This window comes from Rousettus aegyptiacus, unplaced genomic scaffold, assembly GCF_014176215.1.
Source record: "Rousettus aegyptiacus isolate mRouAeg1 unplaced genomic scaffold, mRouAeg1.p scaffold_m13_p_6, whole genome shotgun sequence".
Classification (NCBI taxonomy): domain Eukaryota; kingdom Metazoa; phylum Chordata; class Mammalia; order Chiroptera; family Pteropodidae; genus Rousettus; species Rousettus aegyptiacus.
In genome coordinates, this window is record NW_023416309.1 from 95156625 (window position 1) to 95172003 (window position 15379).

Consider the following 15379-nt stretch of genomic DNA (forward strand, 5'->3'; position numbering starts at 1 on the left):
CACTTTCGGTATTATCTGCTTTCAATATTTAATCTTAGAATGACCTCTTGACTTTCGGCATGCTCCCAGATTACCTCCTTTTCTCTGATTAATTAGTATGGCTTCAGGGAATACCTTCATTTTAACATTAAGCTGGGCAAAAACAGAAATAGAAAGATAAATTTGTAGCAAGATCAAAAATAGAATCCATAGCTAAATATAAATCTGGAGGGAATTATCCAATTATTTGGATGGTCCCTTATTGCAGACAATCAGGGCTGATTGCCTTTTGCTTTTTCCATATATAGAACAAAATGGTTAATACCAAGGGTAATGATTTTTTTTCTTTTGAAGAGTAAAAATTTTCAATAGTAACTTAAATGCTGTTTTCTTTCCCAAATGTTTCCATATATATTATAGCATGTGAGGTTCATAATGCATTCTCTTTGAGGACCATCCAGTCTCATTTTGACTTGAACGTCAGAGAGCATTGAACAGAGAAGACCATGATTTAGCCTGAAGTCACTGTGCAAATTTGGGCAAATCTTTCAGTCACTTTGTTACTGCCATTCCGGTGAGCTAGACTTGGAATGAACGACTCTGAAGAGAAATTCCTGCTCCTTTACAGTCTCGATTTAATTTACAAGCTAGCAGCTGTTCTTTGTTTGTTGTTGTTTTTTTTGTTTTGTTTTTTTCTTTTTCAGGTTGGACCAACACCAAGTAGGGACTTGGAAACGTGGAGAAAGACATATGTGGGTGTCACAAGAGGCACAGTAGGCATTAAATGCATAAATATAATGCAAATCGCATGCAAATATAAGCAAAGTTTGCATTAATTTGTACTCTTTGAAGCTTGCAAGCAGCACTGAGATCCTGAGGGTTCAAACTAATATTTTCAGGTAAAACAAAAAGTAATGCTTTTTGAGGTTATCCTTTCTTGGTGCTTACGAGGATTCAACTGCCGAAATTTTGACACTCCTCGCTACCCCCCATAACGATTTCAGTAGCGCTTGATTCCATCTTACGCCTGGTCGCGCCCCTGCTCAGCTTGACGTCACGTGACATCAGATTTGCATACTACCTGGGCCTGGGTGTGACGCTCCCCTTTTCTGCGTCTTCTCATTGGCGGTGCCGGAGAACCAGCCCTCTTCTGAGCAGACCAATCAGCGGCCCCTCGGACGTGCGAAAGCAAGCGGGGGTGGGATGGTTGTGGGGTTTGGGGTTGGATCACTAGGCATATTGACCAGTCAATCTCTGAGAAGGGAAGAGCCAGCCGTGGATTGGTTGGGAGGCGGGGTCTGGGAATCCATAGACCAATGGAAACTCCGGATTGAGGGGGCCGGTCTCCGCCCCGTAGGGCAGATAAGCAGCCGCAACGGGGGTTGGGGGGCTGTGGAGCTCGTTGTGGGGCCGAGGCAGGGAGGTGGTAGGCGGGCGATGGCGGGTGCCGCAGCGGGCGGCAGAGGCGGAGGTACCTGGGGGCCGGGGCGCGGAGGGGCCGGGGGGCTCCGGCGGGGCTGCTCTCCCCCAGCCCCCGCCGGCTCCCCCCGGGCTGGGCTGCAGCCGCTCAGGGCCACGGTCCCCTTCCAGCTGCAGCAGCCGCACCAGCGCCGGGACGGGGGTGGCCGCGCAGGTGAGCTGGGCCTGGAGCGGGTGCCGGGGAAGGAGCCGTTGGGGGAGGGGGTAGCACGTGATGGGGGAGGGGTATGAGGAGAAGTGTGAAAGGAAAGTGGATGGGGGCGAGGGAAGAGAAAGGAGGTCGCGCAAAGTCTGAGAGGGCGGAGGGAGCGAGAGCGAGGAGCCGTGAACTCGGGTCGGGGGTGCACCATCGGGACAGTGCTGGGAGTCGGGGCGGGGAGCCGAGGGGAGGGACCTAGCAGATGGAGGCCGGCTTTGGGGGCGTAACCGAAAAGTGGGCAGAGGTGTCGTTTAGGGGTGAGTGGAAGATGCAGGGGTGGCAGCGAGGTGTGAGGAAGGAGTGAGTGGTGCGTGATGGGGGCGCCCTGTGCAGGGCTGGCGCTGGAGCGAGGAGCCGGTGAGCGCTGGACGTCTGCACCGGGAGGGGGAGGGGCATGGAAGAGAGTCCCGTGGAGCCATGTGTTACTTCTCCAGCTTGAGTTTGGTCCCAGCATCCTACTCTACAGCTCTGGAGTTCCTTTCTCCACCACTTTACGTGCGTGTCCCTTTATGCCACCTCCTGGAGCTGATTTCATCTGGCCGTTGGAATAAGCTTGTTTAACGGCTTTGACTACGGTACAAACGCTCCGCTCTGATTCCTTGCATTCCCCTTGGTGTGTCCCAGGAGTTATACTTTCCCAGATCATTGACCTGCTTAATATGGCTGTCCATTCCAACCATCGTGTGTGCATGTGTGTGTGTGTATACTCGCGCGTGCATACGTATGCATGTGAATGGGACCTGGGCAGTTTGCCCCCCTGCCTTTCTCTCCTCCCTCTACCCAGGCTGTTTTGTCTTAGGCATTGCCAGCCAACGTGGCAGTGGGGTGAGGGCTACAATCAAGTACAGTGTCAAATACCCCCGCTTTCTAAACAGCACTGAAATGGTGCCTTAATAGCAGCTTGATGTGGGTGTGCGGGAAACTAGGGAGGAATAAGTTTACCTGAATTTCACACTCAAAGCTGTGATGGGTATTCCACGCCACCCCCCCCCCTCCCGGCCCCCCATGCAGGCAGTTGGGAATAGGAAAAGGAACCTACTTGCACAAAGAGGTTGGCAATAAGTTAAAAGCGAGGTTTGCATTTGATTCACGCCAGATGTGAAAAGATCATTGCACACATCCAAAGCCTCAGAGTCTACCAAATGTACAAAAGTCATGGTCCCTGCCATCTAATGGTTAATGACATGCTCTCAACCAGAGTTTCTTGAGCTTTTTGGATTACTAAACTTAGTTACTACACATCCCCCTCCTGAAAGTATAGCTGTTACAGTTCCTTCTAGGTAAGAATGGGATTAAGAGGGTCTCTGATGTAGAAAGTCCAAGTCTATCTGGACCTCATTGTAAATGTTGGCATTGCATCTCGGAATGCAGAAACTCGGTCAAATCTGGTAGCAAGATGGTGACCAACTAGTAAAAGTATGCCTAGAATCTGGCGGTGTAGAACGAAGCAATGCCCAGACAAACTCATGCCTATTGTGAGCTGTTAAGTAAACCACAAGACTACAAACCTGTTGGTTTTGTTTGGGCTCCCTTGGAGTCCAGGGAAGTTAGTAGAATAGCGAGTGCCAGAACCTTAGTCACTTTTAGTAGAAATCAACAGAAAGTCTGCCTGTGTAGTAGCTGGAAAGCTATTAGTCATAGTTTAAGAGCAGTTATTTTGTCTATTACAGCGCTTATATTAAAACAAACACTAGTGGATGCTGTGGAAAGGAGATGAGTATAGTTTTGAATGACTGAGTTCTTTACACGGCCTGGTTCTTTTATAGGGCCAGGGGTCCTGAGATTACTGGTAAAAACATAGGAAGCTAGAGTTCTGTATAACTTGCCCATGATTTAGGGCAGGTTGGATGGTCTTTTGCTTAAGGATTGGGCTGATGGATTATTTCTCCACCTATTAGTGTATCCCAGAGGCATAAATAATGCACTTACCTGTGTAGTGTGATTATCTGTAGATTTTCAGTGAGGCCAGAGAGAGGAAAGATAAGGAAGGAGTGGCTTGAGCCTGAGGACAGACATTAAGGGAATGTACCTGGCCTTTGGTTTGGGAGCACATCAGGTCTTTTCCAGATTAACTTTAACTTCAATGTGTGTTCAGATTGTTTCCATTCTTTGGCCTTGAAAAGTGGCAGAAGTGGTTTCCTCTAGGCCATATGTGATAAAAGGAAACGCCTTATAGTCATAAACCCTTAAGAGAGTGGCTTTGGTTGCCAAAATACCTGGGTTTTGAATCCAGGCTCTGCCATTTATTAGCTATGTGTCTTTGAGGGAATTCCTTGACTTCTCTGCCTCAGTTTCCTCATCTGTAAAATGTAAATACTATTGGCATCGTAAGAATTAAATGAGGTAATAGATATAAAGTACTTCGAACAGTGTTTGGTGCATAGAAGGTGCTAAAAAAGTGTTTGCTGCTGCTCATATTGTCATTATATTTTACACGTAGCTAAAGTGAGAGCACTGTTAGCCAGAGCCCATTGCCTTTTCAGGCTTCAAAGAGCAAACCCATATTGGTCTGAAACCAGTACTGCAGGTTTCAGAATTTGAGGGCCTCCCTTTGCACTTTTATTCCCTCATCTTTTAAAATGAGCTTTCTAAACAGGGCTCTGAAATCCAAGTGTTTAAAAAGGCAGGTGAGCTGGGACTGGGTTTCAGGAACAATAAGTGTCGTCACTGTTTGTTTCTGTTTCCCATCTCCAAGTGATGTAGTGGTCAGTGCTGTGCAGTTATCTGTCCACCATACACCCTGTTGTGTTCTTGACAAGATATATTAGACCTTGTAAAAAAGGGGTTATAGTGTAAAGAGCAGGATTTGCCTTCTGTGGCCATTCATTCATAGGGATGTCTTTATAAAGTAAGGAATGGCTTCATTTTATGAGCATGGGCTAGGGGCATGGAAGGCAGAAAAGAGTAGAGAGAAAAATGAAGGTCAACTCTTAAGAAAACTTAAGAGCCACTAGTGGGTAATAGAAACCCAGGATAAATTTCTTACTGCAATTCCCCCTTTAATTAAATTCTCATTTGTGTCGTATCTCTCAGAGTCCGTTAACCTTTATGTTCTTCAAGGACCACTGATGATGGACAGAACGGGACTAGGAGGTGAATTGTTCTGGGTTCCAGTCTTCCTAACCTGTTTAGATCTCTGTCTTCGTATCTCTAGAATAAAGCTAATGTTTAATCCAGCTTTGCAAATTCTTCTCTGGTGGACTAGCCCCACTGGGACCAGCTAGGGCTAGGGAAGCCAAATACTGTCTCTGTACCTCCTCCGAAGCTTCTTAAACTAGGGGTTGGCAATTATGGCCTCGAGGCCTAACCTAGGCCTCTGCCTGTTTTTGTAAGTAAAGTTTTATTGCAATACAGCCATGCTCCTTCATTAGGTATTGTCTGTGGCTGCTTTTGCACAACAATGACAGAGTTGAGTAGTTGTGATAGAGACCATTTGACCCATAAAGACTAAAATATTCACTACATGGCACTTTATAGAAAAAGTTGTCCTATCCTTGTCTTAAAGCGTTCCTGACCATTATTCCTATATAAAGATCAGTTTCAAATGTGTCTAGTATACACCTCAGGAATTCCTAAGGTGGTAAAGAAAACTAACAAGCCTGTGTCTCCAGTTATATTTTAGGGGTAAAGAAAAGGGGTTACCAGCTTCCAGTCAGTTCTCTCATCTTTGTGGAAGATCAGCACATGTGAATCTAAGCCATCCACCCCCACCGTTGTCAGGTGACATGTTCAGTAGACATAAACTAATTCGGATTTACATAAAAGCTTAACTGTTAGGCAAATTTAGACCCCCTTCCCAGTTACCTACCTTGCAAACATAACAACCCACAACTGCAGTGAACACATTTTAAATCAGATGGAAATTACTTTAGGCTTATCTCCTGTTTTGAATTTTACTTGTTACCTCTTATTTTTCTAAAGAGATCATTGAGAGCTGGCAGTAACCATGGCTGCCCTAAAATACTGGCTTCCCCACAGGGACATAAGAAGGTTTATTTCAAATGTTGATTAGGTTCTCTAGGAGGGTTGTGTCAATGAATATAAGGCAGCACTGTTATTAGTAATGCTATTGGTGATTATTAAACCCCTTTCTTGCAATGCTTTGTAAACATAGTTCTTGGGGGAATGGGTGTTTAGATAGGTATGGAACCACATAAACGAGGTTGCTTATGAGAGACCCTGAGAGAAAGCCCTCATCAAACCATGGTCCTTCTGGACCCTGGTGCCAGAAACAGTCTGGAGATTAGATTAGAGCACAACTTTTCTATGCCAAAAAGCCATCTTGCTATAATGAAGCTTAAGGGTACAGGTAGAATCTTTTAGAGTTACAATTATCCTACGAAACGCAGGCATCTTCCTTTGGGGAAGCATTAAACAGGCACTTGCCAGCCTGACGCTGCTAACTCGCTTTTGACAGCTTTGCTATGCTAGCACCAGGCACATGGTCAGCAAAATGTACTGCTGAAGTATCTGACTCTTAAATGTTATCATCGGCAATGGCATCTTTAAAATTGGGGCCACAATGCTTGACTACTTTATCCGTTTGGTACCTAAAGAAGTGTGGGTCCATGTGTTCGTCAGTACTTTGGTTAGCAAAGGATTATATATATGTGAGAAATTCTCCACTTATGTAACATAGAGCTAGGCTTTTAAAAACCATTTCAGGTCAGTGGAGGAGAGGTGGTAAGAGGACATCATTGTCTCTGGTTCCAGATGTAGATAGATCTCTAGAAAATTTGAGGCAGGATTGCAAAACTTTTCATAGTTATGGTGGCAATACGAGTGTTGCTAAAGTGGTTGGTGGGCTTAAATAGCCAGGGAACAGTTTCCCCGCATTTTCTGCTAGTTTATACCGAATGATGTGATGGGCTCCAAGGCCACACTATTCTTTGATCTTAATGGACCCTTGGAAATCGAGTGTCCGCCTCTGGATTCTTATACCTCTCATGGAGAGCCTTTGGCCCAGAGGATTCAGACTTCAGGGTGTGACATGTTCCGGCAGCCGGTCTGGTTTTGAGTTCTTATTGACACTACCACACATATCAAATGCTATTTGACACAGGCTCTAATGCTTTACTAGACTTAATGTGGCCTACTCTCATTCCACGGACAGTTTGGAGCCCTTTATAAGGGGCTGGGAGGGAACAACTTGTGTTTCCTTCCCAGTTTAGAGTCAAAGTGGGTATCCACCAGCAAGTTAGTTTAGTGAGAGTGGACAATCTCTTGGTGGGTTAATGAGGTTTATTCCTCTCTGAGATGGTTAGAAGAAGGAGCAGGGAAGAGTGGAAGCAGAGGAAAAGATAGTGGGAAAAGCTGGTCGACTTTCTACTACCTCAGCTTGAACTGAATTTTCACAGAGGGCTCTCATTATTTGGTTTGCAGGGTTATGAATTAACCAAACATTAGCCAAATCTATTCACATTGTTTGGTCAAAAACAAATCCTGATCTCAGAGAGAAAAGAGTTTTGGATTATATTTGAAGTTATAAATTATCTGTGCTCTAGTTCCTCTCCAGTCATGGGGAGCTTGGGAAGGGGCCATTGTTGGGAACAGCTGTATGGTGGGAGGTTCTGTACAGCTGGCTGCTCACACTCAGGCCTCCAGCTCTTGGTCTCCACTGAACCTTCTGGTTTTGAAAACTCTTCCTGGCACTTTGCTTTCTCCTCCACACTTTTCCTCAGGGTCACTACAAAGCCAAATACCCAGCTTGGAGTCATTTAAATGTTTATCCTCAGGCCCAAATAAGCTTCAATTGACTTTTGCTGTGTGGGAGCACCACAGCCAATCAACGGTGGCTTTAACGAACTTAAAAGAATGCTATCAAAATATTTCATAATAGGAAAACTTTTAACTCCAGCCCCTGGGGAACCTGGAACTGCAGTACAGGCTGTGTACAGACACTTACCCTGCCCTGCTCCAGAGCCACACATAGCTGACACTGGGGGTGGATGGAGCGCCTTGGGCTCTAACCCTGCCTGCACATTAGCAGTTCTGCTTGCAGCTCCCTAATCAAAGGGGTGGAGGTTGGGAAAGGCCTGGGAAGACTCCTCTGAGGGCTCTGGTTCATCTGAAACAGCACCCCTATGATCAGGGATAGGGGGTTTTCTCTCTGAGGTGCCTGAATGTGACTTCTTAGAGGACGGGCAGTGTTTGGCAGGACAGAGTTGTAAATTAAAGAGGCCTCTTCTTTGACTCTGTACTCCCTGTCTTGCAAAGGGTGGGTGGCTTTTCAGGATGGGGGGAGGAACTATGTCAACAAGCATAGGTCTAGTCTCCCACTAGCTCTGCCACCTGAATCCCTATCTGACCCTAAATGAAAACATGCAAAAGAGCACTGAGGTCTAACCTCCTTGAGAGGCAAAAGTTGGATTAAGCGTACAACTCTAAGAGTAAATAACTAACACATCCACAAGTGAATAAAGTAGAAATTTAAGCTGGAGGAGGCAGAGAACGAAGGAATACTGTATTCAGTGTTAGGTAAGGTTAGAGAATTACTGGGTTTTGAGTAGTTTTTTATTTATTTTTTTAAATAGCCATCATATTAATCTCTCTAAGGTTAAATTCAGTTTTTACTCTCTCGTCCTTCTTTTGGAAGTGGCATCGATATGGCGTTGTCTGGTCAACTGTGTTCCTTTCTCAAATCTCTTTAGTCTCTTCTGCCTCATTCTGGAAACTGCATGCCTGCCTTTTTAAAAGGTAGGCACCTCATATTTCAAGTTCAAGTGCAATGGAACTCACCCTGCAGCTTGAACAGATTTGAGTGTTTTTGCATAGGGAGGGCCAGGGCAGATGGGGAGTGTCGTGCTCAATAAATACTTGTTGGATTGAGTTGCTGGAAAGGCAACAGGGGTGGGGAGACTGAGCCACACTTCCCCCAGGCTCACTTGAAGTGGTTTTTCCCACTTCTGTTCCCCCTACACTGTGCCCCCTTTTAACACCTCTCTTCAGCTATTTATCCCCCTCCCACCAAGTGTTAGTTTCTCTCTCTCTAAATCACTATTCTCCTATTCATCCTGGGCATTGGGCTTGAAGCCCAGCTGGTGGCAAAGACGTGGCATTTCCATGGATGTCATTGCTAGGCTGGTAGGCCGCTTTCTTCCCCATACACTTAAAGCCAGAGGGTGATTTAGGGGGTTAGTTACCAGGTTGATCCATAGAAACAGCCAGTGTTTAGGATTTTGTTATGATTTTGTAAAAAAGCCAGACTACCCGGCTTTAGGCTGAGACTTAAATATGGGTGAGAAACCAAGGAGATCAAGATGAATGCTGGGTGTTCTTTCACTCCAGGTAGATTTACACCAAATTCCTAGTAGTGCTATAACGTATAGCAAAGGAAAGCAGGAAAACTAAATCTGAATGGTGACTTTTCTAGGAAGGGAGCAGAGTCGTCTACTGGCCCTAGGGTGGCTTCAGAGGTGTGAGCCGGCTGGGAGCCCCCCATCCCAAGTCATGCTCCATCCTGTGATACAAAGCACTGCTAGTTTCTCCTTTTCCCACACTGTATGGGGAAATGCTGGAAAGAGATTCTCATTATCATTCCCCAAGATCTAGACACAAACAATGTCATCCACTTAGTCTGTGTTCCCCTGCCTTTAAAATTACCAGCCATGGGCCTGCTGGCTTGGTGGAAAGAGTTTTATAAACTCGCCTTGCTAGGGGTAATTCTGAACAGAGTAAAAATGTGATTGGGAGGAAAGAAAGGTAGCTTCCTCTTACGTCCTCCTCCCTTCTCTTCTTCCCTGCCCTACACACTGCCTTCCGTTTAAGGGTTTGTGCTCTGTGCATGTTTGATTACCCACATGACTTTGAGAGAACCACCGCTGATAGCACGTGCGTTCCCTGCCCCACACCTACAAGCTGGCTAAAAGCGCGGCTCCTGTTTGGGATTGTCTTTAACTCATGCCCATCAGATATGACATACACACTGGGATGGAGGGTGGAGGTGGATAGCATTTGGCATGACGGGATGCAACCAGAGAGCTTTCAGGGTATTACGTAGTCTGGATTCAGAGATTGGGAAGAGTAGGACAGTGTGAGTCACGTTCGTGGGATATGTGTACATCTTTATGCTGAGAGCAGCACCTGGACTCCTCATTAGGACTGTAATCCTGGGTGGTTCTGCGTTCACAGGAGAAGACTAAAAACAGCTACTTCTGTGGAAAGGAAGAGTCTGTGAATCGCAACTCTGAAGGGCCCCCAAATTTATCTTTATTTTTCAGGGAAGTTGAGAGTGTAGATCTTTAGTTTTAACAAGCGTTGCACTTGTGTAGCTCTCTGTTGCTCATAGCCGGTGCTTTTGAATGTTTCTCATTCATCCGCACAACAGTCCTCTCGGTGCAGGTGACATTTAGTTGTTTTTGAAGATAAGGAAACTGAGGCCCAGAAAGGAAGTGACTTGCCCGCAACCATGTGACTATGAAAGCTCTTTTGCTCCTGATCCCAGGGCTCTTCCCACAGAGTCTGTACAGTCTGGTGAGAGTTTCCTCCCCAGCTGGCATCCTCCGCTGCCTGCCCAGCACACATGTCCAGCCTTTGTTTCCCTTCTATTTGTATATCTGTATTCAGGAGCAAAAGTTCATTTGTTCAGTTGACAAATTGGAGAATTGGAAAGGAAAATGGGCTGCAAAGAAGTTTGTTTGTTTCCTTAGCGTCATATAAGTGACTATCTACTTGGTGTGGCTAATTGGAAAGTGGTGTTTATTATATATGTGATATAGTAGTGGCTTTGAGTATTTCCCACTGGTTTGAGATATGCAATTTCCATGTGGAATGAGAAGCTAGCCAGGGACAGGTAGGGCCCAGGAGGCAGGCAGGGTTTTCCTGTCTCTGTGGGGTTGTGGTTATGGTTCCTGAGCTTGGTGCCATATCAGGGAGATACTTTTAAGATGGAGCTTATAGGAAAGGGTGGTCTTATGTGTGACTATATGGAACCCCAAAAAAGCACCTGGGAATAAAAGTGAGTGGTGCATTCCTATGGTGGGGGCGGGGGGTGGGTGCAGGTGGCATTCCATCATGATGACAGTTTAGTCCTCCACATAGGGACATCCTGGTGCATGCATTCCCCTGACCCCCGCATGCTCTCCCAGAGCATGTCTCTCTCTCTTAACTTTGGGTTAACAGGGACTGGAGGGACTGTGATACATGACAGTGCCTTTCTGAGACAAGCACGTGCCCAGTAAGGGGAAGAGCAGGGACTTGAACTTGAGAGGAATCCATAGCGATTTGGTATCATGGAGAATCACCTGGCCTGCTTCATAGAGGTTACCTAAGAGGGTTATGGGCAACTCTTACCTCCTTACCACTTTTACCAAACCAGATTCTGTATGGAATTCTTGAATGTTCTAATAATCATATGCTTATGTGGAACCTTTCTTTCCCAGTTACTTTCCAACTTCACAAGGTAAAATCCTATTATAACAAATATTATAAAAATGATTCTGTATAATAAAGCTATTTCCATGATTCATATAAATGCTTTGTGGTTGTTTTTTGTGGTTTTATTGTTTAACGAAAAAGACGAGTAACCAACTATCTTCTATAACAAGTACTTTTTCTGGTCCTTTTCCATGTAATAGTTCATCTCTAAGCTAGAACACACGAGTGCTTGTTGTTTGCATTGAAGGCAGAGAGAAGGGAGTAGAGTTGGGAACTATCACCAAATAGCAAGGTCCCTTTGCTTCCTCTTCACCTTGAACCTTCCACCCTCCAATACTTCCTTGTTGTTTTCAAACAGAACAACACAAAATGCCAACAAAGGACAGTATGTGTGGGTATTTGAATATGTGTGTCTCTAGTGTGAATGTGTGTGTGCTGAGTGTGAATGTGGGAGAGTGCGTATGTGAGAAAAAGTGCACATAAAAGAAAGCAAATGATAAAGCAAATGGGATGAATATTTAACAATAGGTGGATCTGGGTAAAGGTTTTAAGGGTATTCTATGTACTATTCTTATTTTTTCATCTATAATTTTGAAATCATTTCTAAGTAAAAAGTTTTAAAAAGGAATATATGCTAGGCTCATTGACTGTACCAGGAGTTCTTTAGTTTTTCCTTCTGCCATTATAAGATTTCTTATTCTTCCCCCTTTAAGAGATGGAACAAATGAAGCCCGGAGAAGTTAATGACTCATCTGAGTTCATGCCACACAATGAGGCAGAGGAAGGATTTGGGCCCAGGTATATACTGTTATAGTAGGCTACCTCTCAGGAGACTTCAGCTTGTCCTTACTACTCGAGCGGAACAAGGTTGGCATCAGATTCTGAGAGCGATTGGGTGCTGGCTGACGTGTGTCCGAGCCTCGTCCATTCCCCACATTGACCCAGTAGAGGGATCAGCAGGGTTGCAGCAGTCTGCCAAAATGCGCTGATCGTATTCAGGGTGTCCAGGTACCTTCTCGGGGAAAATTGCTTCCTTATTCTACAAAATACTCTTACTCTACTGTTCACTCTCTTCATTTCTTAAAGTCTACAAAATCAGTGGGTCCTCTAGTGCCAGAGTTGTGGAGTAATACTATTCCGCATTGCATAATCAAGATCCGAGGGAAAGGAGTTGAGTTTGGCTTAGAAAGTGAGCCAGGTTATGGGCCTGAACCCAGGCATCATACCATTGGTTTGTTGCCTTGTGAATGTACAGGAGCCCGAGAGAGGGCATCTGTATGGTTGACTGCAGCATGCCTTACCAGGTGGACAGGAGTTACGACTTCATACACAAAAGGATGGCTCACTCTTAGTCAACAAAAACCTTCCACGTGCTATAGGGCCCAAGGAGGGGTAGATCTGGTAATCACTGCTAAGCAGCGGAGTGAGAGATTCAAATACTCTGTTCCCGGTCCCTCTCCTCTTGCACCAAACCACAGGTTATATGTCCATCTGTGTTCCTCGAAGGCACTTGGATTATTCCTGACATTTTTGCTTACTGATATTTCCCCTAGCCTCTAGAATTGGAATAAGTGAATAAGTCCTAATCTATTTCTTAATATAGAAAAAAACAGTTTTAGTGTGTGTCCTTTATCTAAAATGTCTCCTGGCAGCTACCCTAGAGCCGTGAGACTGGTTAAGTTGGCATCAGAGGATTTTTTTCATGGGCTCTAGCCAGTTATGTGAAATAGACCCATGAGCATTTACTGTATTATTATCCAGCTTATGTACTTGGATCGTTTGTCCTTAAGCAGTTATGAAGTTATATCAGCTGTCCCCACTATTCTTTGATTCTTCTTGGCTCTGTCCTACCCCAAAATAAGTGCCGGGTGGATGGGCATCCAGAATCAGAGCATGATCCAGGAGGATGAGAAGAGGCCACCCCCAAAGTCCCATTGGTTTGTCTGTAGCTTAGAGGTCTGTGTTGGAGCTGCTGTGCAAATGGCCAAAGCCATCTGCTTAGAGATGACCGTGACAACTGAGCCTTTTCCTTTCACTTCTTAGAGGCATGGATTGGACCATCCCAAACTTTTTCCCTTTTGTTTCAGGAGGATAAATCTTTCCTTTACCTGTTATAAAAGAAAGTGACATTACTGTTAAACAGCTTTTGATTTAAGAGTAGATACAAAGCCCATCGTATACAGGGGAAGATGGTATAACCTACCTCCAGTGATACGTGTTGCCATGCTCTCCTCTACCTCTGGAAGCACACGTGGAGTGGTGAGCTGACCAAGCATCCTTCTGCTATAAAGTCATCAGTAGTCTCAAGCATATACCAGTAGGAATAATTTTCCCAGTGTCAGACCTTTCAAGACTTTTTCTGGAGCGGGCATCTAATCGTGCTTTTCAGGAGGCACTATATAACCTTTGAGCCTCCCTTAGGGGATCTAACAAGCAAGACCAAGGCTTCAGACCAGGGGGCTGCCCTGGAATGTTGCCCAAGACACTTTTGGGTTTTTCCACTGGTAGGGCACAGCCTGGGAATTTGCCACTGAGGTGAGGTCAGGCTGGGTCAGTTCCAGAATGTTGGAGGCTAGATAGGGAACCACTAAATGGGATATAGTGGGCTCTTGGGTATTTCCTCTTTGAAGCTGGGAACACAGAGTAGTACTTGAGTAAGGAGATGAAGATAACTGGAGAAGACTTTCTGCATGTGAGACAGAATGGTCCATGCAGCTGTGAGGGTTGAGCAGAGTAACTCTATAGGATTTTAGACCCTAAAGGCAAAGCAAATTCTGTGACTATAACTTCCTGGCCCTGAGGAACATAATTGAGCAATTGCTCTTCCCTGGCGCATAGCCGAGAGCAAAATGAACCAGAGTCAGGGTTAAAAGCAGAGGTCTTGACAGATTCTGACCTAGTGAGATCTAGCAAGTGAGCAGACCTGCCTTTGAGTGCTAATGTTTATTCTCAGCACTGGTGGTTATTCTCAGCTTGCCCAGTCATGTGACCAGACCTGCTTATGGCTGGCTACAGGTAAACTGAGTGCTATTTATACTCTTCTGCTTGAGGGAGAAATCACCTGGTACTCCATAACACAGCTGTTTGATCAACCTAGGTAAGGCAAATCTCTCTTTGACTCTGTGCCTTTTTCCCTCTATTAACTTATCTTGCCCCAGATAACAGCATGGGCTCTGAGTTTTCAATTTAGCCGAATTGGTCAGTAGCCATCTCTTATTTATCCTTTAATAGTTGGGGAATTCTAGAGCTAGAGGACGCTTAGTCTCTTGTGGTGTAATCTTCTACCTTCCAGGGATGAACATTGAGACATCTGGGGACATATAATTACCTCTCCCTGGAACTGTTGGGTAGCTTCTATAATCTCCCTCATTCAGTTCTGATGAGAAAGAAGTTCTTTTACCCAGCTAGACTTTCCTAGTCTTTTTACTGCCCCACATGGGAGAAGACTGATAAATTCTAATTCTTTTCGCCTTCCTCCTGGGATCTACCTACCTTTAGCCATTTTACCCATCTTCCCTGGGAATCTTACTGGTTTCGTGACTGGGCAAGCTGAGAATAACCACCAGTTTCTGCATGATCCTTTTGAAGAGGAATAATGGCAAAGTGATGCCCAGGGGTAACTTGGCTAGACATAGCTGAGGTGAAAGCCAGCTCCAACTGTGTTTCTGGACCTATGTGAACCCCTTAATTCTGCCTCACAGTCTTGCTCTGGTTCCTGGGATGATGTGACATTTATTAATATGGTTTAAAGTATCCTTCACTTAGTTAGTATCTTTATTCTACCTTGTACCAATTTACATCTTTCAATTCCTTGCCTCAGATTAAGCTTTATTCACTGTTTCATTTCTTCTTGCCCGCCGTCCCTTTTCCCAAATTAGAAATCCAGAGCAGTGACCCAAGTGAATTTGACTATAACCTGCCAAGATTGAAATGCTAAAGGGTTTAGATCCTTGCTGAGGAATAAACTGAATTTCTGTCTTCCTAAATTAAGCTACTTCTTTTATTTCTCACAACTTTATTTTGGTAAAATTTCAAACCGATAGAAAAGTTGTAAGCACAATGCATACCTATTTGTCCTTCACCTAGACTCATTGACAACTTTTAGCCACAATTGTCTAATCTCTCTTGTATTATCTCCTCTCTTCTTTCTTCTCTCTCTATGTGTGTATCTAGATAGACACACATATGTGCATCCATATGCGGTTTTGGGGGGAACTGTTTGAAAATAAGTTGCAAATATGATGACACTTGGCCCATTACTTCAGTAGCATCTCTTGAGAATAAGGACATTTTTCTATATAATCACAACATCTTTATTATACCTAAAGACATTGTAAGTCTATGTAA

General features: G+C 44.8%; 1 protein-coding gene across 3 annotated transcripts in view; it reads left to right on the top strand.

Moving 5' to 3' along the window:
* The first annotated feature begins 1351 nt into the window (after positions 1-1351).
* FAM117A (family with sequence similarity 117 member A) overlaps positions 1352-15379 on the top strand; it is a 41083-nt gene continuing 27055 nt past the window's right edge. The window contains exon 1 of one of the 3 annotated variants that reach the window (XM_016158439.2): positions 1352-1612. In XM_016158439.2, coding sequence (XP_016013925.1) covers positions 1417-1612 — 196 coding nt within the window. In that variant the 5' untranslated portion in view covers positions 1352-1416. Of the gene's footprint in view, positions 1613-1872; positions 2015-2041; positions 11831-15379 lie in introns of those variants that run through there. The other 2 variants (XM_016158441.2, XM_016158440.2) reach the window with 2 other exon arrangements.